Below are 27942 nucleotides of genomic sequence, written 5' to 3'. Positions count from 1 at the left end.
TCAGAATCGATTGTCATTCCTTAAAGCGCGGCTAAATCTTGAAAACCACCTATTACCTACCAGAACCAGCCCAAGCGGGTGCAGACTACAAGTCCCATGATGCAAAGCAGGAGCCCAGCCCCCCGTTGGCCTCAGCTCCTCCCGGGAATGGTCGCCTTCTCATTCCTTCTCGGGCAAACCAGATCCCGAGCCCGAGTTTCTATAAATGTATACGAATAAAGCAGGGCGGAGGGAAAAGAATTCTTACCACAAAACCAGGCTCAAGCCAGCTGCCAGAGCTCTGGCCCAGCCCCTGTCCACGCCTCCGGGGGCGGGGCTCGTATGACGTCGCTTCCGGGTGCGCGGTCGCCCCGCCCCTCGCTCCGCGGCGTGGGCTCCGGGCAGGCGGCAGGCAGCGGGAGCGGCAGGCTGCGGGTCACGTGAGGACGCGCGCGGCGTGGGTGGGGACGGGGAGCCCGGCGCCGGAGGTCGGGGTGACAGTCCTGGGGAGCGTGCTGGAGGGGACCGCGGAGTGGCTCAGGTGGGCACGGGGCCGCGGAGGGTCCCGGGCGCGCGTGCGGCGACACCTGCGCCCCGGGGTGGGCGGGCTCGCGGGAGGGCGCCGCGCGGTCCCCGGGCCACCGCAGGCCACCGCCGACTCCGCGGGCGCAGGGCGGCGAGGGCGCGACCGTCGTGAGGCCCGGGACCCCGGCGGGGCGGGCTGCGCCTGGTGTCCCCGCTGCCCTCGCCGCCCACTCCTGTCCCCGCGAGTGACTCCGGCTCGCCCGGCACCTGCCCGAGGGTTTCCGGGTGGGTCTGGGCGCCGGGCGGCCCCGCGGGCCGTGGGCGGGCTGAGGCTGCAGACCGGGCGGACCCGGGACGCTGCGGAGCCCAGGTCCTGGCCGCGGGCGGGAGGGCTGCCCGCAGCCACGTGCTGGGCTAACTCTCCCTCCGCCCCGGCCCCGGGCGAGCCGCCCCTCCCCGCGTTCCTTGCCGCTGCGGCTGCGGGTTGCCCAGCCGTCGGACAGGCAGCCCCGCCGCTGTCCCGTCGCCGGTGTGCAGTGGCGACCGGCTCTCAGCTGCTTATTTACCATCTCAGTGGCAACCCTTTTCCTCGGGTTGTTATGAAATTATTCTGAGATAAGATCAGCGAGGTCTGCTGACAGCGAAGTTAGCGTTTGCGCTGTGCACAGCTGTCTGTGCCCCGGCTTGCGGCATGGCGGAATCCGTGAGCATCTGGAAACGAGGGAGAACATTCAAATTTGGAGTCATTTCATCTTGGTGGCGGCAAGCTTCATGTTCATTGGGGCTTGTCTGATTACTTCGTTTGACCAAGTTGGTGGTGTTTTTTCAGATGCATTCGATCCAGGACTTGATGACCTGTTCCTTTAAGAGCAGTTGGTATTTGTAGCATCTGAGCTTCTGGCTCACTTTATTCCTTTGGGTGATTTTTTTAGAATTTCACTAATTAAGTCAAAAGGTGATGGGAATCATTTACCTTCCCTCCCTGTGCCCTGTATAGTACGGTCAGGACTGTCGGCCGAAAATAAAGCCTCAGGAAGGTTGAAATAAACATTGCAAAAATCTATCACCAAGAAATAGAGTGGGAAAAGGATAACATAAGAGTGTCAAGAAAAAGGGTGTGGAGTAGTTCTGCTTTCTTTGCCTTGCAAATGAGAGTCCTTAGAGATGACATTTTGCAGTTAAAAGAAGAGATTTGGGGCCTGTTTTCATTCCAAATAAAGTAATAAAGTGTCACAAAATTAAGAGAAATGGATATGAACATTGTGTTTTCTTTTGGATAATGCTGCAGGTTAAAACAGTCTTTCAATATGTGCTTCTCATGTTTGGATAGCAGATTCCCAAGAAGAAGATAATGGATTGCACATCAGTTGTTCTCTAAGTGCTTGGACTCAGCAGTGTGCAGATTTGTTGCAAAGCCCCGAAGATGGCAACTCCTTATGTCCCAGTTCCCATGCCCATAGGGAGTTCTGCTTCCAGCTTCACAGCCAGCAGAAACCAAAGAAGTTCCTCTTTGGGGAGCCTCTCAACAAGCTCAAACTCTTCCAAAGGCCAGTTGGAAGACTCAAATACAGGAACCAGGAAACAGACCAGTGCACCTGGTCAAAGGGATAGCGCCTCATCCGTCTGTAGCAGCCCCCTCCTTAGGACTAAGTTTACAAATGCCGATTCTTGCATTGAGTATTCAACTAGACCAAGAGAAAGTGAAGAGCAGAATCTTGAAACAGCGAATTTGGAAGATAGGCCTTCTACCCCTACTATTCTGGGTTATGAAGTGATGGAAGAAAGAGCGAAATTCACTGTGAGTATCGACCTTTGCTGCACACCTGTAGAGTGAAAGACTGACTCACCTTATTCTACACTTGTGTTAAATTGATTGACGTTAGTATGTACTTGTAATTTCCTAAAGATGAAATTCACGTGGTTTTTGTCATTGTAGTAAACTTTTGTTTTACTTGAATGAATTGGCACAAACCAGACATATGTGTGAGACTAGCACACAGGTCAAGAAAGAGCGTAACTAGCATCCAGAACCACCACCAGGCTCTCCTCCAGGCAGCACCCTCTTTGCTGGCAGGCTCCGTGAATGTTGCCTACGTCTGTACCTTGCGAAAGTGGAATCGTGGAGCGCGTACTCTTGGGTGTGTTTCTTCAGCATTGTGTTTGTGAGACTCCTGCTTGACCTTGCATGTAATCCCAGGTAGCACATTTTTATTACTGATACTATTCCTTTCCGTGAATGTGCATCCATCCTCCGGTGGCAGGGCACTTGGATAATTTCCAGTTTGAGGCTCTTGAAAGTACTACTGCTATGAACCTTTTAGTACTTGTCACTCAGTAAACTCATAGATGCATTTCTGTTTGATATCAGCCGAGGAATGAAATTGCTGGATCATATACCCAACTTTAGAAGATACGGACAATGCACCAGAAAGGTTGTACTAATTTACACTCGTAGGCTGTGTATGAAGTTCCAGCTACTCCACACCTTCCCAACATAGTGTGCTTTCCATCTTTTTCATGTTGGCGATTCCAGTGGGTAGAGTGATATCACCTTGTGGTCTAAATTTGCATTTCTTAATGACTAATTAAATCGAAGGCAGTTTTGGCCATTTGGGTATTCTCTTTTGTGAAGAGTCTGTTCAAGATCTTTCCTACTTTATGCATAGTTTTCTATGCATTTGGGACATAAGTCTTTTTTCAGAACATGTATCATATCATCTCACTCCCTGCTTTGCCTTTTCATTCCCTTAGTGATGCATTTGATAAATAAAGGTTCTTACTTTTTTTTTTTAAAATATATTTTATTGATTTTTTACAGAGAGGAAGGGAGAGAGACAGAGAGTCAGAAACATCGATGAGAGAGAAACATCAATCAGCTGCCTCCTGCACACTCCCCACTGGGGATGTGCCCGAAACCAAGGGACACGCCCTTGGCCGGAATCGAACCTGGGACCTTGAGTCCGCAGGTCGATGCTCTTGCTCTTATCCACTGAGCCAAACCGGTTAGGGCAAGGTTCTTACTTTTTTTTTTTTTTTTTTTTTTTTTGTTATTGCTTAAAGTATTACAAAGAGTATTACATATGTCTCCTTTTTTTTTTTTTTTTTTCCTTCCCCCCCCCCCCCCGCCCTTGACAATCCCCTGGCCTCCCCTACCCCCCAGTGTCGTATGTCATTGGTTATGCTTATATGCATGCATACAAGTCCTTCGGTTGATCTCTTACTTTTAATGTAGTCCAGTTTATGAACTTTTTCTTATATGGTCAGCACTCTAAAATCTGCCTACTCCCTCTGGACAATGTCCTATGTTTTCTTCTGAAAGCTTTATTGTTGGGCCTTTCATGCTTAGATCTGAAAACCATCTGGAATTAATGTTCTCCAGGGTGTGGGGCAGGGTCAAGGCCTTTCTTTCTCCGTGTGCGTTCCAGCGAGCAGGCTGTTATTGAGAAGACCACTCTTTCTCCTCTGCATTTGCATGTTGCTTATGACACAGATCAGATGACCGTAAATGTGTGGGTCTGTTTCTGGGTTCCATTTTCCCCTCCTTTGCCAATTCCCCAGTCCTGAGTATTAAAGCTTGGTAGGCCTTGCTGCTGGCAGCCCTTGTGCTCCCGCTGTGGTGTGCTGCAGGACTGTGGCTGCTCCGGACCCTGGCATTGGGATTGGGTCGAACCCAGACCAACCTGGCAAAACTGACACCTTTACAGTACTGCGTTTGGATCTGTGAACTCAGTCCCTTACTTAGTCATTTGTTTTTTATATGATGTTCTGTAGTTTTCGGGGCAGAGGTCTGACATCTTTTGGTTAGCTTTATGTGTAGGTGTGGATGTTGGATGTTCCCAATTGCTTTTGCTTTGCTTTTCTTTTTTCTTTTTTGTTCTTTGCTAGTTTGAATTTTTCCAGCTGATGTGGTTATGTATACAGCAACTTTGCGAATTCGCATATCAGTTGAAATAGCCTGTTCTTTCTCTTGTATTTCCTTGAGGTAGAGTTTATGTGTTTATGCCATTTCATGCTGCAGATTTACAGCAGTACACAGCGGTTCTCAACCTGTGGTCATGACCCCTTTGGCGTCCGAACGACCCTTTCACAGGGGTCGCCTAAGACCATCCTGCATATCAGATATTTACATGACGATTCATAACAGTAGCAACATTACAGTTATGAAGTAGCAACGAAAATAATTTTATGGTTGGGTCACAACATGAGGAACTGTATTTAAAGGGCCAGAAGGTTGAGAACCACTGGTACAGAAGGACCTGCAAGAAAAAAATCATTCAGAAAATTCATGAAGAGGCAATCTTTACAGTTAAATTCTCGTAAGAGTGATGATGTGTTGAGAAATCTTCATGAACCTGACGTTTTTTTAAAAAGAATTTTAATATATTTTTATTGATTTCAGAGAGGAAAGGAGAGGGAGAGATAGAAACATCAATGATGAGAGAGAATCATTGATCAGCTGCCTCCTGCACGCCCCACACTAAGGATCGAACCTGCAACCCGGGTATGTGCCCTGACTGGGAATCAAACCATGAACTCCTGCTTCATTAGGTTGATGTGCAACCACTGAGCCACGCCGGCCGGGCCTGGCCTTTTTTAGAGTGATTTTCAAAATTATAATAAACTGGTGGTTCATATCCTCACATTGACTCATCAAGGTGACGTGTGTGAAAATGCAAGTTCCCAGGCAAATTTAAGGCAGTGGCACATAGTCTTTCAAGACCTCAAAGAGGAAGGGGTAACAGCAGATACAAGATTAGTCCTGTTTGTTTAGTGGTTCGTTTAACATTTTTTGAGTACCTGTTGAGTGCCAGGCACGATGACCTTTGATCCCCCTTACGATTATCTCAGATCAGGACTTTCTGGACACTTTAAAGGGTCCTCACTTTTATATGTTACACAGATAAATCACTTGTGTTTTACTTCAAAGTTGAAGGATTCATCTGTCACCCTTATGTCCTCCCCTTAAAAGCTGAAAGAAGTCTGTCTGTAAGGGGGGAGACTAAGGTTGGTGTGTGTTTCAGGTACAGTCAGCGCTGTCCACGTGGACTGGCCACGTTTCAGGTACAGTCAGCGCTGTCCACGTGGACTGGCCACGTTTCAGGTACAGTCAGCGCTGTCCATGTGGACTGGCCATGTTTCAGGTACAGTCAGCACTGTCCACGTGGACTGGCCACGTTTCAGGTACAATCAGCACTGGCCACGTGGACTGGCCGCGTTTCAGGTACAGTCAGCACTGTCCACGTGGACTGGCCATGTTTCAGGTACAGTCAGCGCTGTCCACGTGGACTGGCCATGTTTCAGGTACAGTCAGCACTGTCCACGTGGACTGGCCACGTTTCAGGTACAATCAGCACTGGTCACGTGGACTGGCCGCGTTTCAGGTACAGTCAGCGCTGGCCACGTGGACTGGCCGCGTTTCAGGTACAGTCAGCGCTGTCCACGTGGACTGGCCATGTTTCAGGTGGCCAGTAGCCTCACAGCTGAAGTGCAGCTTCAGAGCCACAGTGGGAACTTATTGCACAGCCGACTTCAGGACACCTGGTAGAAGAGTGTCCGTCATTTGGCAGATGCTGTCGTCTTCATAGCTTAGCCCAGAATACTGTACCAGAAACTACCACATTTTCCTTGAGATTCTGTTATAAAAAGTACTTCCTCATAATAAACTCTAAAATTATACTTATGAAAAATAGAATCTAGCCCTAGCCGGCTTAGCTCAGTGGATAGAGCGTCAGCCTGAGGACTGAAGGGTCCCAAGTTCGATTCCGGCCAAGGGCACATGCCTGCGTTGCTGGCTCGATCCCCAGTGGGGAGTGTGCAGGAGGCAGCCGATCAACGATTCACATCATTGGTGTTTCTATCTCTCTCTCCCTCTCCCTTCCTCTCTGAAATCAACAAAGAAATATATTTAAAAAGATAGAATCTAGTTATTCTTATTGTAAGCTTTTTAAAATAGTGACATGCTTCAAACAAGTTTTTCTATTCAATAGCCTAGATAATTGTGCATAATTATAGAAATGTAAACTTTTATCTAATGTGGATATTTTTTAGCTTCTATTTCAGCTCTGAAGATTAAAACATCAAATTTATTTCAAAATTTTGCCTTGTAGTGTTGAGTTTAAAAATTAATTTGATTATATAAGACAAGAGTGGCTGTGTTTCATAGCTTTTTTAGGCACGAGTTATTCTTTTTATGAGTTTAAAATATGTGGCATAAAATATATTTTGGAAACTGATAAGTTCATTTATTATTAGTGTGCACCAAAAAAGGCATTTTGTCACAGATTTATCATAGTCTTGTTTCTTAAGAAAAAAATCTTGCTTTTTGTGCCTACATCAAATATTTGTACATTTCAGGTTTTAAATTATTTCTGATATTTTTTACATAGTAATTGTTAGGACCTAGATTGTCGAGTAAAAGTTGTTTAGATATTTGATTTGAATTTTTAAATATCTTTACACATATCTTTAACCCTCCCCTATTGTAGGTATATAAGATACAAGTAAAGAAAAACCCGGAAGAAAGCTGGGTCGTTTTCAGAAGATACACGGACTTCTCCAGGCTTAATGATAAAGTAAGTACTTAACAAATCTAAAACTAGCTTTTCAGTTTTGAATTGTTATCTGTTTCACACAATTCATCTGTTATATTTGTGTTTTTTCTTCCTTGTGAATTATTTAAATGAAGATAACCCTTTGGTAGTTCCTAAGAAAATACCGTTTCAGCCGTAACCGGTTTGGCTCAGTGGATAGAGTGTCGGCCTGCGGACTGAAGGGTCCCAGGTTCGATTCCGGTCGGGGGCATGTGCCTTGGTTTCGGGCATATCCCCAGTGGGCGGTGTGCAGGAGGCAGCTGATCGGTGTTTCTCTCTCATGATGTTTCTAACTCTCTCTCTCCCTTCCTCTCTGTAAAAAATCAATAAAATATATTTTTTTAAAAAAGAAGAAAAAATACCGTTTCATTTCACTTTAATAGCCTGAAGTCCCATCTCTACACATAACTTTCTTTTTTGAAAACAAAAACTAAAAATGTGAAAATCTTAACCTTATTAGCACAAATGTAATTAAGATGCACCTGTTTATTATCTGGTGTGATTTGAGTGGGCTCAGCTGGGTCAGCTGCTGAGGCTCAGACATGGTCAGTATTAAACTCTTGGCTCCACTCGACTCTTATCTGGAGGCTCCGGGAAAGAATCAGCTTCCAGGCTCATTCAGGCTGTTGGCAGAGTTCTCTTTCTCGGGTTGTAAGGCTGAGGTCCCTGCGCCCTCGCTGGTTGTCAGCCAGCGGTGGTGCTTAGCACCGGGAGCCACTCTCCAGCCCTGTGCCTGCCCGCCAGCAGCCCAGCCAGGGAGCCCAGGCCTCCTGCTGGCATCTCGGACTTTCTCCTCTGCCACCAGCACAAGGAAGCGCAACTGAAAGTGCTCCTGTGATGAGAGTAGGCTCACAGATAATGTCCCTGTGCTCCGGTCAGCCACCAGTGATCCCAGTTACAGCTGCAGAATCCCTTTCACTGGGAAAGGTGGCGAAATCATAGCAGCAGCACCGGGGCAGAGGTAATGGGTCCTGTTGGGAAACTTGTTTATAGAAACATCAAATGCCTGTTATGATGTCATTTTTGCAGGAAATGTGTTGTTTTGATGTAATGAAAGATAAAAACTAGCATTTATTAAAGTTATTTAAAGCTAATGTATAGTTTCCAAATTGTACTTTATTCAAAATAAAGTTGTTAATTACCCATAATCTATAGTACAGAGTACCCATAATATAAACACTTTGTGAGGACTTAATTGTGGGACATCTTCCTCTAAGGATAAATTTTAAGGAGGAAAAACGCCTAACTATGCATGTGGTCATATGGGACATTTAAATTTTAATGCTCAAACTTATGCTAAGTGAAATAAGCCAGTCAATGAAGGAAAAATACCACATGATCTCACTCATTCATGGATAATAGAGACCATTATAAACTTTTGAACAATAATAGATACAGAGGCAGAGCTGCCTCAAACAGATTGTCAAACTGCAGCGGGAAGGCCGGGGAGGGTTGGGGGGCAGGAGGTAGGGGGGTAAGAGATCAACTAAAGGACTTGTATGCATGCATATAAGCATAACCAGTGGACATAAGACATTGGGGGATAGGGGAGGCTAGGGGACTGTGTAGGGCGGGGGGATAAAATGGACACATATGTAATACCCTTTGTAATACTTTAAGCAATAAATTTAAAAAAAAAATTTTAATGCTCAAACTTAATGAAAAGATTTTTTATTTCCCCTTCACGCCTTTTATTATTTTCACTACAAACATTAAATAATAAAATTCCAAGACCAAAAATATCTAACTACATCTTGAAATCAAATCAAGGTTTTCAGTAGTCCAAGTTGCTTTCTAGTTTTTGCTTCTTGTTTTATCTTCACATATTTATAGAAATATAGACAAAACGTGATTTTTTAACATTTCACACTGTGGATTTTTCCCTTTGGTCAGTCCTTTTCCTTACCTTGTGGCATTCAGTTTTACATTTAAGAACAGAAACGTGAGTGTACATGGTTTTATTTAGTTCATGCACTTATAGAACACAGACTACGGACTGCTTACAGCGCAGCAGGCACCATGCTGGGCATGAGGGACGCAGCAGTGAGTACGACAGAATCATCGCAGAGCAGTCACATGGCTTTCAACCTCAGCTATCCTTTTTTTAAAAAATATATTTTATTGATCTTTTACAGAGAGGACGGGAGAGGGATAGAGAGTTAGACACATCGATGAGAGAGAAACATCGATCAGCTGCCTCCTGCACACCCCCTATTGGGGATGTGCCCACAACCAAGGTCCATGCCCTTGAATCGAACCTGGGACCCTTCAGTCCTCAGGCCAACACTCTATCCCAGCTGTGGGCAAACTACGGCCCGTTTGAAATGAATAAAACTAAAAAAAAAAAGACCATACCCTTTTACGTAATGATGTTTACTTTGAATTTATATTAGTTCACACAAACACTCCATCCATGCTTTTGTTCCGGCCCTCCGGTCCAGTTTAAGAACCCATTGTGGCCCTCGAGTCAAAAAGTTTGCCCACCCCTGCTCTATCCATTGAGCCAAACCGGTTAGGGCACCTCAGCTGTCCTTTGGACTTCCCTGGAAGGCTTCTTAAAATTAGTTCCCAGGCCACACCCCGGCTAATTAAATGCAGACCTGTCAGAGGTGGACGTAGTCATTAATGTCTCACAGCTCCCTGGGTGAGTCCAGTGTGCGGCCAAGGTTTAGTTAGAATCACTAGTCTAGGAGAGTCCAAGATTAAATAAACGTCATTTACATTGTCATAAATGCCATTTAAAAATAAGGTGGTGATGTTTGAATTTGTAGTAGGTTGTCTTTTCTAAAAATGTTCACAGGAATGCTTTCAGTCTCATATGCTCTTCCAGAATCTTGCCACTGACCATCAAGGGGTTGAATCTATGTCCCCTCCCCTTGAACCTGGGTGACCTTGGGCTACTCAGCCAATAAAGGACAGAGGCACTGATGCTGCCTGTCTGGGCCAGGTCATACAGAGTACACAGCTTCGTCCTGACTTCCTGTCTTGGGATGTTCCCCCTTGAAGCCCAGCCTCTATGCTGTGAGAAAGTCCAAGACATTCCATGTTAAGGTTGTGGCTGACACCACAGCTAAGGTCTCAGCCAGCAGCCAGCCTCATTTTCTACACATGTGGGCGTGAACTTCAGGAGATTCCAGCTCCCACCTTCAGATCTTCCAGCTGAGTTCCCAGCTCGATAAGCCAGCCTCACTGTGCCCACAGAGTCCATGGCCTAATAAATGGTTCTCTAAGTCACTGTGTTTTGAGGTGGCTTGTTACACAGCTAGTTACTTGAACAGAGTGTATAAAGGCAAATCTAACACAGCTTAGCAGGTTGGGAAAATCTCTCCCTAAGAAAGTAAAATTTAAGCCAAACATGCAAAATGGATCATAAACCAAAATGTAGAAGCTAAAACTATAAATGTCCAGGAGAAAACATACAAGCGTATCCTTGCAACCTTCGAGTGAGCAAAGATTTCTTTGGATCTAAAAAAGCATGACCCATAAAAGACAAAAGTGGGTGAATTCAATAACATTAAAATTTTAAATATATGCTCTGTGAAGAGTGTTAAAATGGGTCACAATCTGGGAGAAAATATTTGTCATACATATGAGAAAGGACTTATATCTGGAGTATAAAAAGAACTCTTACAATTTAACAAAAATACAAATAACTAATTTTTTTTCTAAAAAGTGAAGGGTCTAAAGTGTTTAATAGATAATTCCCCAAAGAAGCTATGCAGATGCAAATAAGCACCATTTGTCAACAGAGCCATCCAAATTAAAGCCAAGGTGAAAGCTACTTCACACCCACTAGAATGGCCAACATTGAAAAGACAGACAATGCAAGTGTTGACAAGGAGGTGGAGCAACTGTAACTCCTGTGTGTACACAACTGGGAGAAGTCAAGCAAAACAAGGTGCAGAGAGCTTTGCTGGATTCAGTTCTTCTATTTTAAGCTTATTTCATGAGCAGTTGTACCTAGTCAACAGGAGAGATTTGTAGACTTGGTATAACAAAGTTGACCAATATATGTTCTTTTTTCTTCTTTTTCAGTTAAAAGAGATGTTTCCAGGCTTTCGATTAGCACTTCCACCAAAACGCTGGTTTAAAGATAATTACAATGCTGACTTTTTAGAAGATAGAAAGTTAGGATTGCAAGCATTTCTTCAAAATTTAGTAGCTCACAAGGACATTGCGCACTGGTATGTAACAAACTGAAATAAAAGGTTATAAATGCATTTCAACAAGTAGTTAAAACCGAAGAATAAGTCTAGGACCATAGTTACGCAAGGGAACAAAATCTATAAAACAAACATTATTACTTGTCCACTAACAAACACTCCCTGGAATTTTCTTACTTTTTTTCAGTAAGGACTATTTGGTGTTTGATTTGTATTAACACTTTTACAAAGTCAACAAAGTTAAAAATTCAGCGTATCGTCTTCAGACCACTCAACTGTTAACTTGATTTTTAGTTTTTAGTGTTTTAGCAATCATTTAAACAAAGTGGCCTTCACATTTTTGGCTAATATGACACTATATAACAGGGGTCCTCAAACAACTGCCCGCGGGCCACATGCAAATACAAATATTGTATTTGTTCCCGTTTTGTTTTTTTTACTTCAAAATAAGATATGTGCAGTGTGCATAGGAATTTGTTCATAGTTGTTGTTTTTTGTTTTTGTTTTTAAAATATATTTTATTGATTTTCCACAGAGAGGAAGGGGGAGGGATAGAGAGTTAGAAACATCGATGAGAGAGAAACATCGATCAGCTGCCTCCTGCACATCCCCCACTGGGGATGTGCCCGCAACCCAGGCACATGTCCTTGACCGGAATCGAACCTGGGACCCTTCAGTCCGCAGGCCGACGCTCTATCCACTGAGCCAAACCGGTTTCGGCCATAGTTTTTTTTTAAACTATAGTCCGGCCCTCCAACGGTCTGAGGGACAGTGAACTGGCCCCCTGTTTAAAAAGTTTGAGGACCCCTGCTATATAATTTTGAGGGTAATATATTTTATGTTTTTTCAAAGTAATGTAAAAGTATGAAAATTGTGAAATTGAGTTAATTTATATAGAAGGTTAATCAAAAATACCAAGAACCATTATAAAGGGAGAGAAAGGATCTATATGGGTTTTTTGCTTCGCAATATATTTACAAGAAAATTGCTTTGTGATTTAGTACCAGCTGTCTCACTTTGTTCAGCCCTTTTTCTCAGTTTCTTGTATCACCTATTACACGTAATACACATCGTGCTTCTTAATGTTGCTGCCCAAGCGTGATGGCCGCCTGAGGCCTCTGCCCGCCACCCTCACTTTCCTTAAGGAAGGAACTGCCAGCCAGACCCCTCTCAGGTCCACAGGCTGTTGCTCCTTGACAGCCGGTATCTCACAGTGACCTGAACCGAAAACAGACTCAACAGCTGACTCTCCAGAATTCCCCCCAAAAACCAGCAGCTGTCTACCCAGCGCCCCTTACCCCTTCCTTTATGTTTTAAATTCCACTCAACTCTGCCTGCTGCCCCATCCCTCCATCAACCCCGAGTTATGGATGAGTGTCACCTCCCCTTGCTTATTGGAACTTTGTCCGGGTCTCCCTCACCCACTCGGACTCCGTGCCGTTGGCAGCACAGTGATCTTGTCTAAGCAGTTTACCTCATCCCGCTCCTTGCCTCCCTGCCTGTCTTTCTGACTTCGTGTTTCGTTGTCATCCTCTGTCTGTCAGCACAGTCACCTTGCTCCATTGTCCCTTAGGGCCTCCCTGGAGAGGCAATGTCTCACACTCCTCCCATCCAGCCCCGGCCTAGACAACGCCTAGACATCCTTCAGCGCCCAGTGAAAACTCCACTTCCTCCGGGCCTGGCTTTCCTGACCCCCTGTGGGGCTTTATGCCACGCCAAGATCTGGCTGTGCTCCCTCTTGCTGGAGGAGGCGGGGTGGGTTTCAGCTGGGTTTGAAGTAACACTGGGGTTTGAAGTACTGCTCTGGATTAGAAGGAATAAGGCTGAGCGTCCGGCACACATGGGCTAAGAGTAACTAGGTGAGATCAAGGTCTGAACTAGGCCCCCACGGGAAGCCAAACGTGAGCTCCACACCCACAGCCAGCTCCACACTGTGACCCCCACTGTCACTAGCTCGATCCCCAATCCCGATGCCTACCCTCAGGGTGGCATTTGATGTCATTTTTAAAAAATATTTATTTTAATTGGTGGAGAATAATGGGAAATGCTAACTGATATTTCTGTCTGAAATCCCTCAATAATACTTTCATGCAGTGACCTTTGGTACCTAATCTTGTTTTGACAGAATTAGTATCTAATATTTTTAGTACATTTTTCTACCTAATTTTTAATTGACCTCTTAATGAATTGTCAGCATTAGCTTTAGGGGTGTATTTTCCTTTTAAAGTATAATATTTAAGATAAAGAGCACATTTAGCTATTAAATGGCTGGTCTTTTTTATAAATGTGAAATGTAAACTGATTCATACCCATGAAAGAAAAAAGGAAAATAAAGCAGTAAATAGAAGGAGAAGGTTCACTGGGTGGAGCAGTTTTTTAAGAAGTTTGAAAATACAGTAAAACTTTAAGAGGATCAACGGAAGAGTTTAAGTTAAGGCACATTTGCCGGGATGATAAAGACAGGCGGCAGGAGGCCACCTGTGGCTCCTCCAGGCCAGGTGAGGCAGCACTGGTCCTGATTTACCTCCGGGTTCCTAGTCCTAAGACGGTTCTCGGTCAGCGGTCGCCAACCTTTCGGACCTCACCACCCACCGGTTGGCGACCGCTGCTGTAGGTAACAAAAAGGGACTGGATATTGCTGAGCATGCCTCACCTTTAGTTCCAGGTGTGGGGTATTCCCTCAGTCAGGCACTTCCTCTCCTGTCCTGGTGCTTTACTTCATCATCAGATCCAACAGAAGCACAGTGTAAAGCAGTGGTTCTCAACCTCCTGGCCCTTTAAATACAGTTCCTCATTGTTGTGACCCAACCATAAAATTATTTTCGTTGCTACTTCATAACTGTAATGTTGCTACTGTTACAAATCGTCATGTAAATATCTGATATGCAGGATGGTCTTAGGCGACCCCTGTGAAAGGGTCGTTTGACCGCCGAAGGGGTCGCGACCCACCGGTTGAGAACCACTGGTGTAAAGGATTGAATACAGGAGAGAGATTAGGGATGGAGTTGAACCTGTCAGTGGGAAATTTTTTTTAAAAGTATAAGACCTTTTTTTAATGACTTATAGTAAAAATAAATAAAATGACTTCTGTTTAAGCCATAGACTCTATGACAGTGATGGCGAACCTATGACATCATTTTTTTGGTTGATTTTTCTTTGTTAAATGGCATTTAAATATATAAAATAAATATCAAAAATATAAATCTTTGTTTTACTATGGTTGCAAATATTAAAAAAAATTCTATTTGTGACACGGCACCAGAGTTAAGTTAGGGTTTTTCAAAATGCTGGCACGCCGAGCTCAAAAAGCTCGCCATCACTGCTCTATGATAACCGACGCTGGTATATTTGATTTGAACTCACTTCACTTATTTATAAAGCACACGTTGATAACATATGGGAGTCACTGAGCAGAACCGGGCATGTGGCCGTCAGACGCCTGTCAGGTCTAAGCTTCTCCAGTCAGCACGCAGGCCAAGGGCTGCTTCTCCAGGGACTTCTGAGGAGGAGCTCGTTCCCCCAGCACGGTCTCCGGGAGCGCCTGTCCCTCTGCTTGGCAGGCCCAGCTGGGAGTACGACACGCCTCTCCCAGGCCTTTGAAGCAGAAGGAATATATATGAGCCACTGAAAAGTGTTTTGTAAGTCAGAGTTGCAAAACCAGTTTAAATTTCATCCTTAATGCTGCAGATTAAAGAAAGCAGGGCATGGAATAGAACTCAGAACTATACTGGAAAAAAACTTAGCCCCATAGCCCTGGCCGGGTGGCTCAGTTGTTTGGAGTGTTTTATTCTCTTTGTGTGTCTCTCTCTCTCTCTCTCTCTCTCTCTCTCTCTCTCTCTCTCTCTCTCTCTCCTTTTCTTTCTTTCCTTCCTTTCTCTCTCTAAAATATCAATAAACATATCCTCGGGTGATGTTTAAAAAAAAAAAAACTTAGGGAGTCCATTGGGTTTCATCTGAGTGGAGCTCTGCTGAGCCCTGGGTCATGAGGATTTTTAGGAAGGAGAATGAAATGGAAAAGCCTCTCCAAAAACAGATTCCTATAGCGAGGTCCCTGTTGGCATCACTGCTGACCGTGGCTGAATTGCTACTCTAAACTAAAGGTATAAAAGAGGCATGAGTTCCCTTACTCACATTTTCTTTTCCAGCAGCAGCTTTCCAGTGATCAGAGTAATTTGTGAACATAAAACTGTTACTAAAGGATGAGGGCATCCAGGGTCTAAGCCAGGGGTGGGCAAACTTTTTGACTCGAGGGCCACAATGGGTTCTTAAACTGGACTGGAGGGCCGGAACAAAAGCATGGATGGAGTGTTTGTGTGAACTAATATAAATTCAAAGTAAACATCATTACATAAAAGGGTACGGTCTTTTTTTTTTTTTTAGTTTTATTCATTTCAAACGGGCCGGACCATGCCCGCGGGCCGTAGTTTGCCCACGGATGGTCTAAGCCCATGAAAAAATAATGTCTCATGTTAGGTTGTCAAACACGGAAAGTATTAAAAAGGCCCTTCCTCAGCACTTTGCTTTTCAGTCTTAAAAGCCATTATCTCACGGTTTCATCCAAACTTTTGACTTCTCAATCTCGAGATCATTTGTTTCCTGTAGCTCATTTCTGCCTGATAGATGGTTTTCCGATATAAACAATGGGCAGGTGGGAAGCATACCCAAACCAAAAGAACAAAGGCGGTCCCCTTCTCGGTGCTGTCAGATCACCAGCAGTGCGCCAGGAGCCGCGATCAGCGAGTGGCACAGGCAGGTTGAGTGTGGTGAGGGAGGTGCCTGGCAAGGGGAGAGAATCCAATGAACCATAATAGAAGGGAAGAGAATTAAAAGGTAGAAAAAGGCACATGTTTATACTTGGAGGAGATTTAAGAGCTGCCTCTACCAGGCTGTGCTGTGTGACCTTGAGGAGTCATTTTACCTCTCTGGACTTTGGTGTCGTTTGTAAAATTGGAAATAGTGCCCATCCTCACTGTACATGATTGTTGTGAAAATTAAATAAAATTGAATATGTTGCCCTGTGTGTACAACATACTTTGAGAATGTGAGATAATGTAAATGTTAATTAGCTTAATTGCTGTTCACAGCGTATGCATATATCAAATCAAGCTGTACATGTTAAATGTGTGCATTTGTCATTATTCCTCAGTAAGTCTGGAAAAAATGTTGGCTTCATGAATGCAGAGACCCTGTAAGCTTTAAGTAGTCAATTAAGTTTGTGACATGAAAAGGAAAGGAAGTGTTGGTGTATCAGTAGTGCTTCATGGAGAAGACGTGAGGCTAGAGGAAATATAACATTGTTGACATATTTTAGGGTTATCGTATGAAGAAGGACTTAGATTTATCTTGAATGGTTCCAAAAAGCAGAACTGACTCATGAATAGAAGCTGCCAGGAGGAAAGTCCCAGCTCAGGGAAGGGATAAGTTTCAGCGATTCAAACATAGGACGGAATAGTCCCTATTTCGGGAGGTGTTTCTTGGCCGAACACGTTAAAGGGATAAAAAGCAAGCCATGGATGTTTAAAGCTCCACCACATTAGGATCCCTTCCGCCTCTATTCTTCCCTGGGTAGGGTACTCCAGTTTCCTCTGTGTCCTTGACTGTGTGTGTGTTTTATTACTTATATTGTCAAGATTTTACAGCCCAGAAATGTGCTCTTCTTTCAGATCTTGTGGATTGCTTTCTTGACACTGCTCCTCTATATTAATTCAGGTTATTTTTCTTTGGGAACATTTCACTAAAAATTCCATTTTTCTCTTCATGGCCATCCCCTGTCATCATCAACCTATCTGGCCTGAACTGGACTCAAAGTCCCCATTCCCTTTTCAGCAAAGGTCAGCATCTCCTTTATAAAGTGCATTAGAAATTACATTCCTGAACCTTATGCCTTAAAAGGTAAATATCCACATTTATGATTTAACATGCACAGAGTTGTGTCTGTCCAAAGTTTCTTTTAGAGAGTGGACTATTTTTGTTAAAAGGGAGCTTAATTTCCTAAACTCTTACCCTATTTCTGATAATTCCAGAGCTTAAACATAATACCGTATTTCATTATTTAAGAAGTTATGGTAATTCAGCAATGGCATGGTCAGAATTTTCCCCTTGAACTCTTTAAGAAAAAATATTTTAAGTGAAGTAGTACAACAAAAAAGATTGCAAGAAAATTCTTAACTTTTTTCAGAGTAAATACTTTAGATGTTACTTTAGATGTATCTCCTGAAAAAGAAACAAATGGAGTATAAGTTAGAAATAGTATTTCTCCATAGCAGGATAGTGCCATTTTTAGACTACTTCAAGTTGGCATTCCTTTGAAAAGATATCATCTCTTATCTATTCACCACTTAGACTGGTCCCTTTAGTGTTATTCCGACTTATGTTTTATGTCCTGTAGTTTTTAAGTAGCCTAAATTCTCCATCTCTATGTATGTTCATAAGATCTTAGAAAATAGTTTAAAAGCTCTGCATCTTCTATATATTTTATGTTTATATTTGGTTACTTGCATGAAGCCACATAACCCAGCTCGTTTATTTTGGTATATCAGCAGCCAACTTGCTTAAAACACTGTATAGCTTTAAAGTAACTTGCTTTTTGCAGCCTTTGGTAAACTTACTTGTACCCCAGCTAATTTTCTTTTCCCTTTGAAAAGCCTGGCGGTGAGAGAGTTTCTTTGTCTGGACGATCCACCAGGTCCATTCGATAGCCTGGAAGAAAGCAGGGTGAGTGCCGTGTTATATGTCGCATGAAGAGAGGACCAATAACTCAGCACAGTAACTGCATTGTTCCTGGGATGGAATAGCAAACAGCAAAATATCATAACTGCAGACCATGGGGGTTTTGCACAGAAAGCTTTTTAGTGTTTGAGTCAGAGGTTTCTTTCAATGAAATGCATGTACCTGGTTCAGTGAAAACATAAAACTCATAGATGTCAAGTCGTCAGTGCAGCTCTAAAATTAAGTCCTGCATTATATCCTCTTTATTTGTACTATTTCAAAAAAAATTATTTGCAAATTTGTTTTACTGCATTTAAAAGTGTTATTTGTATGTTGAGTTTTCTTTGATACGTCTGAGTATCAAAGTCAAGAACCTACAGGTGAAATCAAAGTGAAAACTCGCTTTCAGAGGTGGAAGGTATTGTCTTCTTATCAGTTCAGCCCGGGCTGGTGCTGCTCAGATTACACTAATTGACGTGTTAACGTGGCCTATTTCTTGAAGCAATTGGCTAGATTATCCAAGCAGATTTCGTAATAATAGATTAGCTAGAATTTTTCTCTTGAGTTTTTTTCCCCAAATGTTTAATGGTGCTTAAATGGAACAGATTTAATTGGTAGGTTTGTAATGTTTTCAATTAAACTGAGTCAGTTCTTTGTATTAGAGTGAATACCATGGCTTTTTAGAAACAGCTTTATTGAAGTCTTTATCCATAAAAGTTGCTATTTGCTAATCCATTGTGAATGTACAATTTAACAATTTTAGTACATTTTTAGAGCTCTGCCGTAATCCAGTTTTAGAAACTCCCATCACCTGGAAAAATCCTACAGCCCTTGTGCGGCCCTTGCCCCCAGCCCCTGACAGCGCTGATCTGCTTTCACTTGCAAATATGCCTTTTCTGGATATTTCATATAAATACAGTCACACTATATATATGTGTGTATGTGTGTGCGCCTATATAAGATCAGTATTCAGTTATATAATTTTATGTGTACAGTATTTATAACATTATATGCATTCTGTATATATAAAAACATAATATTTGTATCTAGTTTCTTTTACTTAGCATAATGTTTTTGAGGGTCATCTGCGTTATAGCCTCTATCAATATCTTAATCCTGAATGGTTTTCCATTGTATACATACACCACATCTTGCTTACCCAGTCACCATGGAGGGACAGTGGGATTGTTTCCAGTCTACGCTGTTGCGAACAGTCTTGTGTGGACCTGTGCTTTCATTTCTTTTGAGTTGATTCCTAGGAGAGGAATATTTGGTTATGTGGCAAATCATGTTTAACTTTTTTAGGAAACTTACAAAGTGTTTCCTAAAATGTCTGTACCATTTTACATTCCCTCCAGTAGTGTATGAAGTTCCAGTTTCCTCACAAATATTTTTTCTTTTTTTTCTTCCTAGGATTTAAAAATTAGGGTGATTTTACATTTAAAATTTACATCCCAGCTCCTCTTGGAAGATGGGTAGAGCTGTGGCCACTGGGTCTCCCTTCCCATAGGCTTCAAGTATCTCAGGATGAGCTGTCTGCCCTTTCAACAGAGCAAGCACCCTCCAATCCCCACCACTCCCTATTGTCCTACACGTGTCTGTACCAGATGTCTGCAGAGATAGTGGGAGAGAGGATGCAGAGAGAGGAGTGAGGCAAGGGCATGCTCTGAATGACCAGAGCATTGATGAAATAATATTATGTTATCTGTCTTTTGGATTACAGCCGTTCTCATGGGTGTGTAGTGGCATTCAATAGTTTTAATTTGCATTTCCCTAATGAAGTTTTTATGTTGATCACTTTTTCATGGGCTTTTTAGCCATTCATGTTTTCTTTGATGAATTGTCTGCTTAAGCCTTTTGCTCATTTTTTTTAGTTTGTCTTATTGAGTTGTAAGAGTTCTTTGTTTTGGAGACAAGTCCTTTATCAGATACATCATTTATAAATATTTTCTCCCAGTCTGTATGTGTCTTTTCATCTTATTGGTCTTTTGAAGTATTAATGTTTTTTAATATATTTTATTGATTTTTTTACAGAGAGGAAGGGAGAGGGATACAGAGTTAGAAACATCGATGAGAGAGAGAGAGAGAGAGAGACATCGATCAGCTGCCTCCTGCACACTCCCTCCTGGGGATGTGCCTGTAACCAAGGTACATGCCCTTGACCGGAATCGAACCTGGGAACCTTGAGTCCGCAGGCTGACTCTCTCTCCACTGAGCCAAACCGGTTAGGGCAGCCGTGGGCAAACTACGGCCCGCAGGCCGGATCCGGCCCGTTTGAAATGAATAAAACTAAAAAATAAAAAGACTGTACCCTTTTATGTAATGACGTTTACTTTGAATGTATATTAGTTCACACAAATACTCCATCCATGCTTTTGTTCCGGCCCTCCGGTCCAGTTTAAGAACCCATTGTGGCCCTCGAGTCAAAAAGTTTGCCCACCCCTGGGTTAGGGCGAAGTGTTAATGTTTTTAATTTTAATGAAGTTCATTTTATTATTTTATGGCTTATGCTTTTTGTGTTGTATCATAAGAACTCTTTGCCTAATACAGGTTCACAAAGATTTTTTTCCTACTTTTTTTTTAAATATATTTTTTATTGATTAAGATATTACATATGTGTCCTTATCCCCACGTTACCCCCTACCCCCCCCCCACCCCCCCGCTCATGCCCTCACACTCCCCCCCCCCCCCCCCCCCCGTCGTCCGTGTCCATTAGTTAGGCCTATATGCTTGCATATAAGTCCTTTGGTTGATCTTTCCCCCTTACCTCCACCCTCCCCTACCTTCCCTCCAAGGCCAGACAGTCCAATCAATGCCTCTCCATCTCTGGATCAGTCCTTGTTCATCAGTTTATGTTGTTCATTATATTCCACAAATGAGTGAGATCATGTGGTATTTATCCTTCTCTGACTGGCTTATTTCACTTAGCATAATGACCTCCAGTTCCATCCATGCTGTGGCAAATGGTAAGAGTTCCTTTTTCTTCTTCCTCTTCTTAAAGAATACCTTTCAGCATTTCATATAATGCTGGTTTGGTGGTGATGAACTCCTTTAGCTTTTCTTTATCTGTGAAGCTCTTTATCTGACCTTCAATTCTGAATGATAGCTTTGCTGGATAAAGTAATCTTGGTTGTAAGTTCTTGCTTTTCATCACTTTGAATATTTCTTGCCACTCTCTTCTGGCCTGCATGGTTTCTGTTGAGAAATCAGCTGACAGTCGTATGGGTACTCCCTTGTAGGTAACTGACTTTTTTTCTCTTGCTGCTTTGAAGATTCTCTCTTTGTCTTTTGCTCTTGGCATTTTAATTATGGTGTGTCTTGGTGTGGTCCTCTTTGGATTCCTTTTGTTTGGGGTACTCCGCGCTTCTTGGACCTGTAAGTCCATTTCTTTCACCAGGTGGGGGAAGTTTTCTGTCATTATTTCTTCAAATGGGTTTTCAATATCTTGCCCTCTCTCTTCTTCTGGCACCCCTATAATTCTGATGTTGGTACGCTTGAAGTTGTCCCAGAGGCTCCTTACACTATCTTCATATTTTTGGATTCTTTTTTCTTTTTGCTTCTTCAGTTGGGTATTTTTTGTTTCTTCATATTTCAAATCTTTGACTTGATTCTTGGGATCCTCTTGTCTGCTGTTGGATCTCTGTATATTATTCTTTATTTCAGTCAGTGTATGCTTAATTTCTAGTTGGTCTTTTTTCATATCCTCCAGGGTCTCACTAAATTTATCAGCAGTTTCCATAAAATTCTTGAAAAACCTTATAAACGTGGTTTTGAACTCTATATCCAGTCATTTGCTTTCCTCCATTTCTGTCATTTGTGACCTGTTTCTTTGTCTCAGCATTTTTTATGCTTCCCTGTGTTGGTAGAGTGGTTTTGTGTGCTAGGTGTCCTATAGGGCCCAGTGGCTCAGCCTCCCCAGTTACCTGAGGTGGACACTCTTGGTGCACCCCCTTGTGGGCTTTGTGCACAGTCTTGTTGTAGTTAAGCCTTGATTGTTGTAGGTATCACTGGGAGGAATTGACCTCCAGGCCAATTGTCAGTGAGAATCAGCTATGTCTGCAGTGGGAGAACTTGTGTGCTGAAGACACCCTTCTGGGGCAAGACTTGCTCCAGTGAGGCTTTGGTGCTCACTGAGTCTGCCCCCTGAGTGTGTCCCTTATGGATCTGAGGAGTTGTAATCTAGATGGTCCCACTCTGACCACTGGGTACACTGGCTCTTGGATCTAAGGAGGTGCTAATTTAGTCTCTGCCTGAGGTTACCCAGCAGGAGCTACGAAAAGATCTGCAGATTCCCCTTCCTTTTTTGGAGTTTGGAGGTGCCCAGATGAGGCCCAGCTGTGAAGCAGTGCAAGCTGCTGTGGGGCCTTGGGCCTTCTCTTGGAAGTTCTGGGTCTGTCTGACCCAGCTGTAATTTGTTAGGTAATTTTCAGGTTGCAAAGGGCCAGGGCATTCATATGCAAAAGCCTCTGCCGCAGCCTGGGTGGGGCGGGGTCTCAAGGAATCAACAGGGCGGAGCAAGCAGCTATGGCAGATCCTCAGCCCTGCCCTAAGGGGCCGCGTGTCTCGGTGTCCCAGTAATTTAATTGCTGCAAGCACCTCTGAGGGAAAGCCGCCCTCGAGTTCCGAGTTCTGCCCGCTGCCAGACAGTCCAGTTTCTCCCCGTATGAGTCCTGGGTCCCCAGAGACTTCCCGGAACTGGAGTTCAGAGCAGTCGGGAGCTTGTGACTCCCTCCCGATTCAAAAAGACAGCCGCGTCCTCAGGTGCCAGCCCCCTTCCGCGCACTCGAGCCTCCGTTCCTCTGCACTTTACTTCCGCAGCTCCTGACCCTCAATGTGCTTTTCTCTTTCCTTCTAGTTGTAGAATTTCCTCTCAGCCAGCCTTCCTGTAGTTCTGGATGATGTCCGTTTTGTCTTTTTGTTGTATTTGTGAAGTTGTTGTGGGAGACAGCAAGGTCGGTGTTTACCTATGCCACCATCTTGGTTTCTCCCTATTGTTTTACTTTTTCTTTTCCTACTTTTTTTCTTAGAAGTTTTATAGTTTAGGTCTCTGGCCCAATCCCATACTAATGTTTTTGTAAGGTGTGAGGTTAGAGTCTTAAGTTTCTATAGATATCTAATTGTGTCACTCTCTTGACTGATTTGTGTTGAAATCTTTATCAAAAGTCAAATGAAAATAAAAGGACTTTAATTTTCTTCATTGATCTAGTTCCCTGTCCTCATGTCGACACCACAGTCCTGTTTACTGCCACTCTCATGGCTCCTGTTGACATGGCGTAGCTTTTTCCATGCTTTCTGTTTGTGTTTGTCGATATAAAGTCTGTCCATCTACATAGCATATGGTTGGGTGTTGGTCTTTTATAGACTCTGACATATCTGCCTTTTACATCTGCCATTTTGAAATTTGTTTCCTCTCTCTCATCGGTTTGGGTCTTCTTCCCCTGAACTGCCTAACTTAATTGTGTGAAACAAGTACGTGTGCCATTTTGATTCCTCTGTAGAAATTTTCACCTTTTTCTTAGTTATTTCTTAGCCTGCTCCAGGTATTATAGTGTTCATCTTAACGCAGTCTACTTCAGAATAAAACTTAATTCCAAGGAATTAAACACTTGGCTCCCGACTGTTCTCTTTTCCTTTCCCTCTGTGTTGCTGCGGTTGTATATTTTATAACCTATGCATAACAATACAGTGCAGTAATTATTTCTTTTCACAATCTTTTGTCTTTTAAAGGACTTAAGAGAAGAAATGAGAAAAAGCATTTTACACACTCTTCTATCTTTACTCATAGATTTACCATTTTCTTCCTGTGGAATGGTGTTATCGTTTGGTATCAGTCAATCCTTTCAGCTTCAAGGCTTTAATGTCATATCTCTCGTAAGGCAGGTCTGCTGGCAACAAATTCTCAGTCTTTGTTCTTCTGAGAATGTTCATTTTCGAAGCATAGTGAGTTAACAGGTCTTTTTCCTTCGCTGTTCGGTGTCATCCCAATGTCTTCCAGATGCCACTGTTCCTGCTGAAAGTCTGCCTTTGATTATATTGTCGTTCCTCTACACTATGGGTCATTGTGCCCTTCTGTTTTCCAGATGGTTTGTTTCTTTGGCTTTCAGCGGTTTGATTATGACGTATTGAGGTATTGATCTCTTTGTGTTTACCATACTTTGGCTCATTGAGCTTCTTGGATTTGGCAGATTAATGCTCAACATCAGACCTGGAAAGTTGTTAGCCATCATTTGTTCAAATAATTTTCCAGTCCTTTTCTTCCACCCTTCTCCTTCTGGGATTCCTGTTACATGTATGTTTGTACACTCTATCTTGTACTTCATGTTTCTGAGGTGCTGTTCATTTTTCTTCAGTCATTGTTTTTCCTCTGTTCTTCAAGTTGGACAGTTTCTATGTTGATCCATCCTCAAGTTCACTGATTCAATCTGACGTCTTCAGGCTGCTGTTGATTTTTCATTTCAATTATTATACTTTTCAAATCCAGAATATTTCTTTCTCTCTCTCTCTCGTCATTCTGTTTTTTGTTGAGGTTGTCTGTCTGTTCAATCCATGGTTTGTTCATTACTGTGGCTTTAGCATCTCTGTGTCTGGCAGGTTAGGGTTCCCTGCCTTGTTCTTTAAGTTGACTACATTCTCTTCCATAATTTTGAAGAGTACTGTCTTCATAGGAGTGAATCTTCCTGTGAGATCTTTGCTTACTTTTTAAGTCCTTCAATAAAGGTTTAAGTTTTTTCTTAAACTTCTAAGGGAAGCTATAGGACTTATTCTTATATTTAATATCATAATTGATATTTTTATTCTAATTTATTTTATATTTTTGATTTTTGTATATTTATTTTATATGTCACATCCTTGGTTAAATCTGTCATTAGTTTGTAGATTTTGGATTTACTGTTTCCTTACCGAACTAATACAAATTAAATCATAGTATGTTAACAGGTCTTTTTCCTTAAATATAATTATTTTTTTAATATAATTATTTAGGACAGGGCAAAAACAGACTAAGGAGAATAAAAACTCATACAGTGGTGGTTAGTAATTTTCCATTCTTCACTGAAAGATCTATCACATATTCTCCTCAGACAAAGAGCTAAGATAGCAGAGACCAGAAAAGGTACAGACAAGTCATTCAGGTTGCAAACCTACTATCTTGATTGTCCATGTTCCTTGACTTCTCATGATCTTGAGAAAGACACTATATACGTAATTAACTTTCTTTTCCTGCACATGATTTTTGTTTGTTTGTTTCTAAGGCTTTCTGCGAAACTTTAGAGGACACAAACTACCGTTTTCAGAAAGAATTACTTGAAAAACAAAAAGAGGTGGAATCTCTGAAGAAACTGCTCGGTGAGAAGCAACTTCGTATAGACACGCTAGAGAGCAGGATCAGGTGTGTTGCCATACCTGTGCTTCTAGCCAGACTAAGTCAGTTCACACTACTCTGGGGGAGACGCCTTGTATTTTCATGATTTAGGAAATTCCTAGTTCCAAATGGAGTCATAGACTTCAGGCGTACTTCCTTGTAGTTCGGAAAATTGTCTTTTGATTATTTATTTAGGAGCCTGAACATTGGAAGGATGGGAAACAGCAGGATAATAAGCCACTATCTGTTCGACAGGATAAGCATTATTCATTGTGGCTATTTAAATGGTATCTTTGTTTCTAGGCATGTATGCCAAATTTTCACATACAGAACTTCCAGTTTCCCTTCTCGTCACCATGTATTGATGCTAAAATCGTTTTAAATTAAGCATGAACACTGATGTCTGTGACTCCCAGTCAGCAGTGCGTGAGCCGGGTGACTGCATTCAGTCCTGACAGGGTCCGTCAGGAGAGCTGCGGCCTTCCCGCAGTGAACGTCCCAGCAGGCGAGGGTCGGGCGGGAGCTAACCTGCCTGTCATTCCCCGCAGGGCGCTGTGTGCAGACCGCGAGGAGCCGCCGCACTGGCCGGGCACCGGAGGCGAGCGCGTCCCGGAGGTGGCGGCGCCTGCGCTCCAGGCTGAGCCAGAAGTCCCGGCTGAAGAGTGCAGGTGTGGAATGTTCCGTCCCCTGCGGCATTGCAGGGAGGGTGTTAGAGGACTGGTAGGGCATCTGTATGAACTCGCTGCGCCTGCGCCTGAGCCTCCTGGGCCAACAGGATGGTGCTCCAGGCCGCCCTACACACAAGGCTCAGGCGTCCGGCTGCGCGTTTGCTTGTCACTGGAGCTGAAGCCATGTCTGATGAACTGGGCTGTGAGTCAGTTAATTTTTTTTGTAAATCTTGATAAATTACTTTAAACTCCCACAATGTCATTCTTTTTCCATTCACGGTGTGGGCACTATACTCGCCAGCACCCTGCCTACACGACAAGAATGACAAAAAATCGTATTTTTTAAAGCCTATAGAATTTTTATTGCCTATAAGTCCAAGTTAATTAATACTTCAGTGATAATGGTTAAGCTATAATTATGACAACAAATTTGTGTGTAGGGTAATTACAAACTAGATTTTTATTGATAAGTGATTGTTGGGAGAGCTGAGGAATTAAAATATAGCTCAGAAAGTTCTCTGGCAGTGACACGTGAAAAATGTTACATTTCTGATTCATATTCCAGTGCTCTTCCATTTTTAAAGGTGATAGCCTTCACCAGCCTTGACACTGACGCGTCTCTTTCTTCTCAGCGCTGCCGACAAGCCGCGCAGTCCCAGCGAGCCCGAGGCCTGCGCGGCGGAGGTGGAAGTGGCCGAAGTGGCCTACGATGCTGAGGACTGAGCCACGTGGCCGCCTCTGTGTCTGCAGCTCCGCAGCTTCCCGGCAGAGTGGCCAACGTTGAAAAATAGACTGAAGCATTTACAGAAAACAGCAAGAATGCATGTGTATAAAGTTTACATAAAGAGAAGTTATTGGGATAGGAACTATATTCCCTGATGCTTTAAATGGTCTTTTATTCAGTCTTTGTATTTATAGTGTGCGTAAATTATTTGGGTGTTTTGCCAATATATTGCTCCAAACTAATGTGTGTTTAAATTGCCAGTCATGTTGGTCAGATGGACATGAGCTGCATGTTGCTCTCATATACTCCTTTGTGTCTCTGACATGATATAGTTTCACTGACAGTTTAAGTCAGTGGTAAAGAATTGTTTTAAATATTGACATGTTTACCATCTCCAAATAGAAATTGCTTATTTAGAATGTTAACTGCTGTTTAAAAGTAGGAAACTTTCTGGTACCAAAGGAAAATTATTTGAAAGAGCTGTAATTACATAAAATAGCCTTTATTTTAAATAGCCTATAATTCATTAATATCAAAATGCTATACTAAGCATCCCAGATTATTGTTATACTTGTTTTATTTTCCATATAATCTTCATCTTAAATCTTTACCTGTAGAATCAGGAGTTTGCCTCTTTCAGAACACTACCTCTTTTTGCTAATCAAGGCATACTCGTTTGAAAATACAGATTCTGAGTAAATAAGGAGTTATAAGAAAAAAAAAGATATATATATATATATATATATATATATATATATTACAAAGTTCCTAACTATGTTGGCTCCTGGCATTGCCTTTTTATTCCCATTTGTGTAAATATGTTACTATAATCTATTCTTGGCCGATTTTCTTTTTAATATATTTAGCCAAGTGATGCACTTTATGGTAATTAAACTCTTTCGTGCCAAGTTGAATTGGTGAATTTCTTTAGTGAGTAGAGTCAGGGCCTGCACTTTTTACAAGTCTCCTGGGGTCTGTGAGTCAGCTTTAGGAAAAAGTGTTCATTTCAGCCTCGCGGACAGTTGTCAAAAGTGCCTTGTTTCATTTTTATAATAAGTTACTCACTTTATTTCTACTGTTTTGCATATTGCTGTTAATAAGCTTCGTACTCATGCAGCATTTTGAGATCCCAGTTGGTATATTGGGCTCCATGTCCTTTCTGGAAACTGAGGGGAACTTGCTGGGAAGTGGAGTAGCCAGCCCCAGGTCTGTTCACAGCTGGAAG

At 42.7% G+C, this 27942-nt stretch overlaps 1 protein-coding gene across 3 annotated transcripts; it reads left to right on the top strand.

Moving 5' to 3' along the window:
- Nucleotides 1–412: 412 nt before the first annotated feature.
- Nucleotides 413–27428, top strand: SNX16 (sorting nexin 16). Of its 3 annotated transcripts, none has more exons than XM_081111298.1 (8): nucleotides 413–520; nucleotides 1793–2302; nucleotides 6990–7076; nucleotides 11130–11278; nucleotides 17902–17971; nucleotides 25216–25309; nucleotides 25874–25993; nucleotides 26626–27428. In XM_081111298.1, the coding sequence occupies exons 2-8, from the start codon at nucleotides 1928–1930 to the stop codon at nucleotides 26775–26777; spliced, it is 1047 nt and encodes a 348-aa protein (XP_080967424.1). In that variant the 5' UTR covers nucleotides 413–520; nucleotides 1793–1927; the 3' UTR covers nucleotides 26778–27428. The 3 variants fall into 3 exon arrangements, with proteins under 3 accessions (XP_080967424.1, XP_080967423.1, XP_080967425.1); XM_081111297.1 differs by having other exon boundaries at nucleotides 418–520; nucleotides 25216–25352; XM_081111299.1 differs by having other exon boundaries at nucleotides 439–520; nucleotides 1838–2302; nucleotides 25216–25352.
- The last annotated feature ends 514 nt before the right edge of the window (nucleotides 27429–27942 follow it).

This window comes from Myotis nattereri (genome assembly GCF_964212035.1).
Source record: "Myotis nattereri genome assembly, chromosome: 17".
Taxonomy (NCBI): domain Eukaryota; kingdom Metazoa; phylum Chordata; class Mammalia; order Chiroptera; family Vespertilionidae; genus Myotis; species Myotis nattereri.
The sequence above is the reverse complement of the archived record's forward strand: the minus strand, read 5'-3'. Positions and strand labels throughout refer to the sequence as shown.

What these genes read in the sequence shown, in the direction of transcription:
- SNX16 (XM_081111298.1), top strand. Translation starts at nt 1,928, where the DNA reads ATGGCAACTCCTTATGTCCCAGTTCCCATGCCCATAGGGAGTTCTGCT. An exon ending in TCTCCAGGCTTAATGATAAA is followed by an intron (nt 7,077 to 11,129) that starts GTAAGTACTTAA and finishes CTTCTTTTTCAG; the next exon opens with TTAAAAGAGATGTTTCCAGG. An exon ending in CACAAGGACATTGCGCACTG is followed by an intron (nt 11,279 to 17,901) that starts GTATGTAACAAA and finishes CCCTTTGAAAAG; the next exon opens with CCTGGCGGTGAGAGAGTTTC.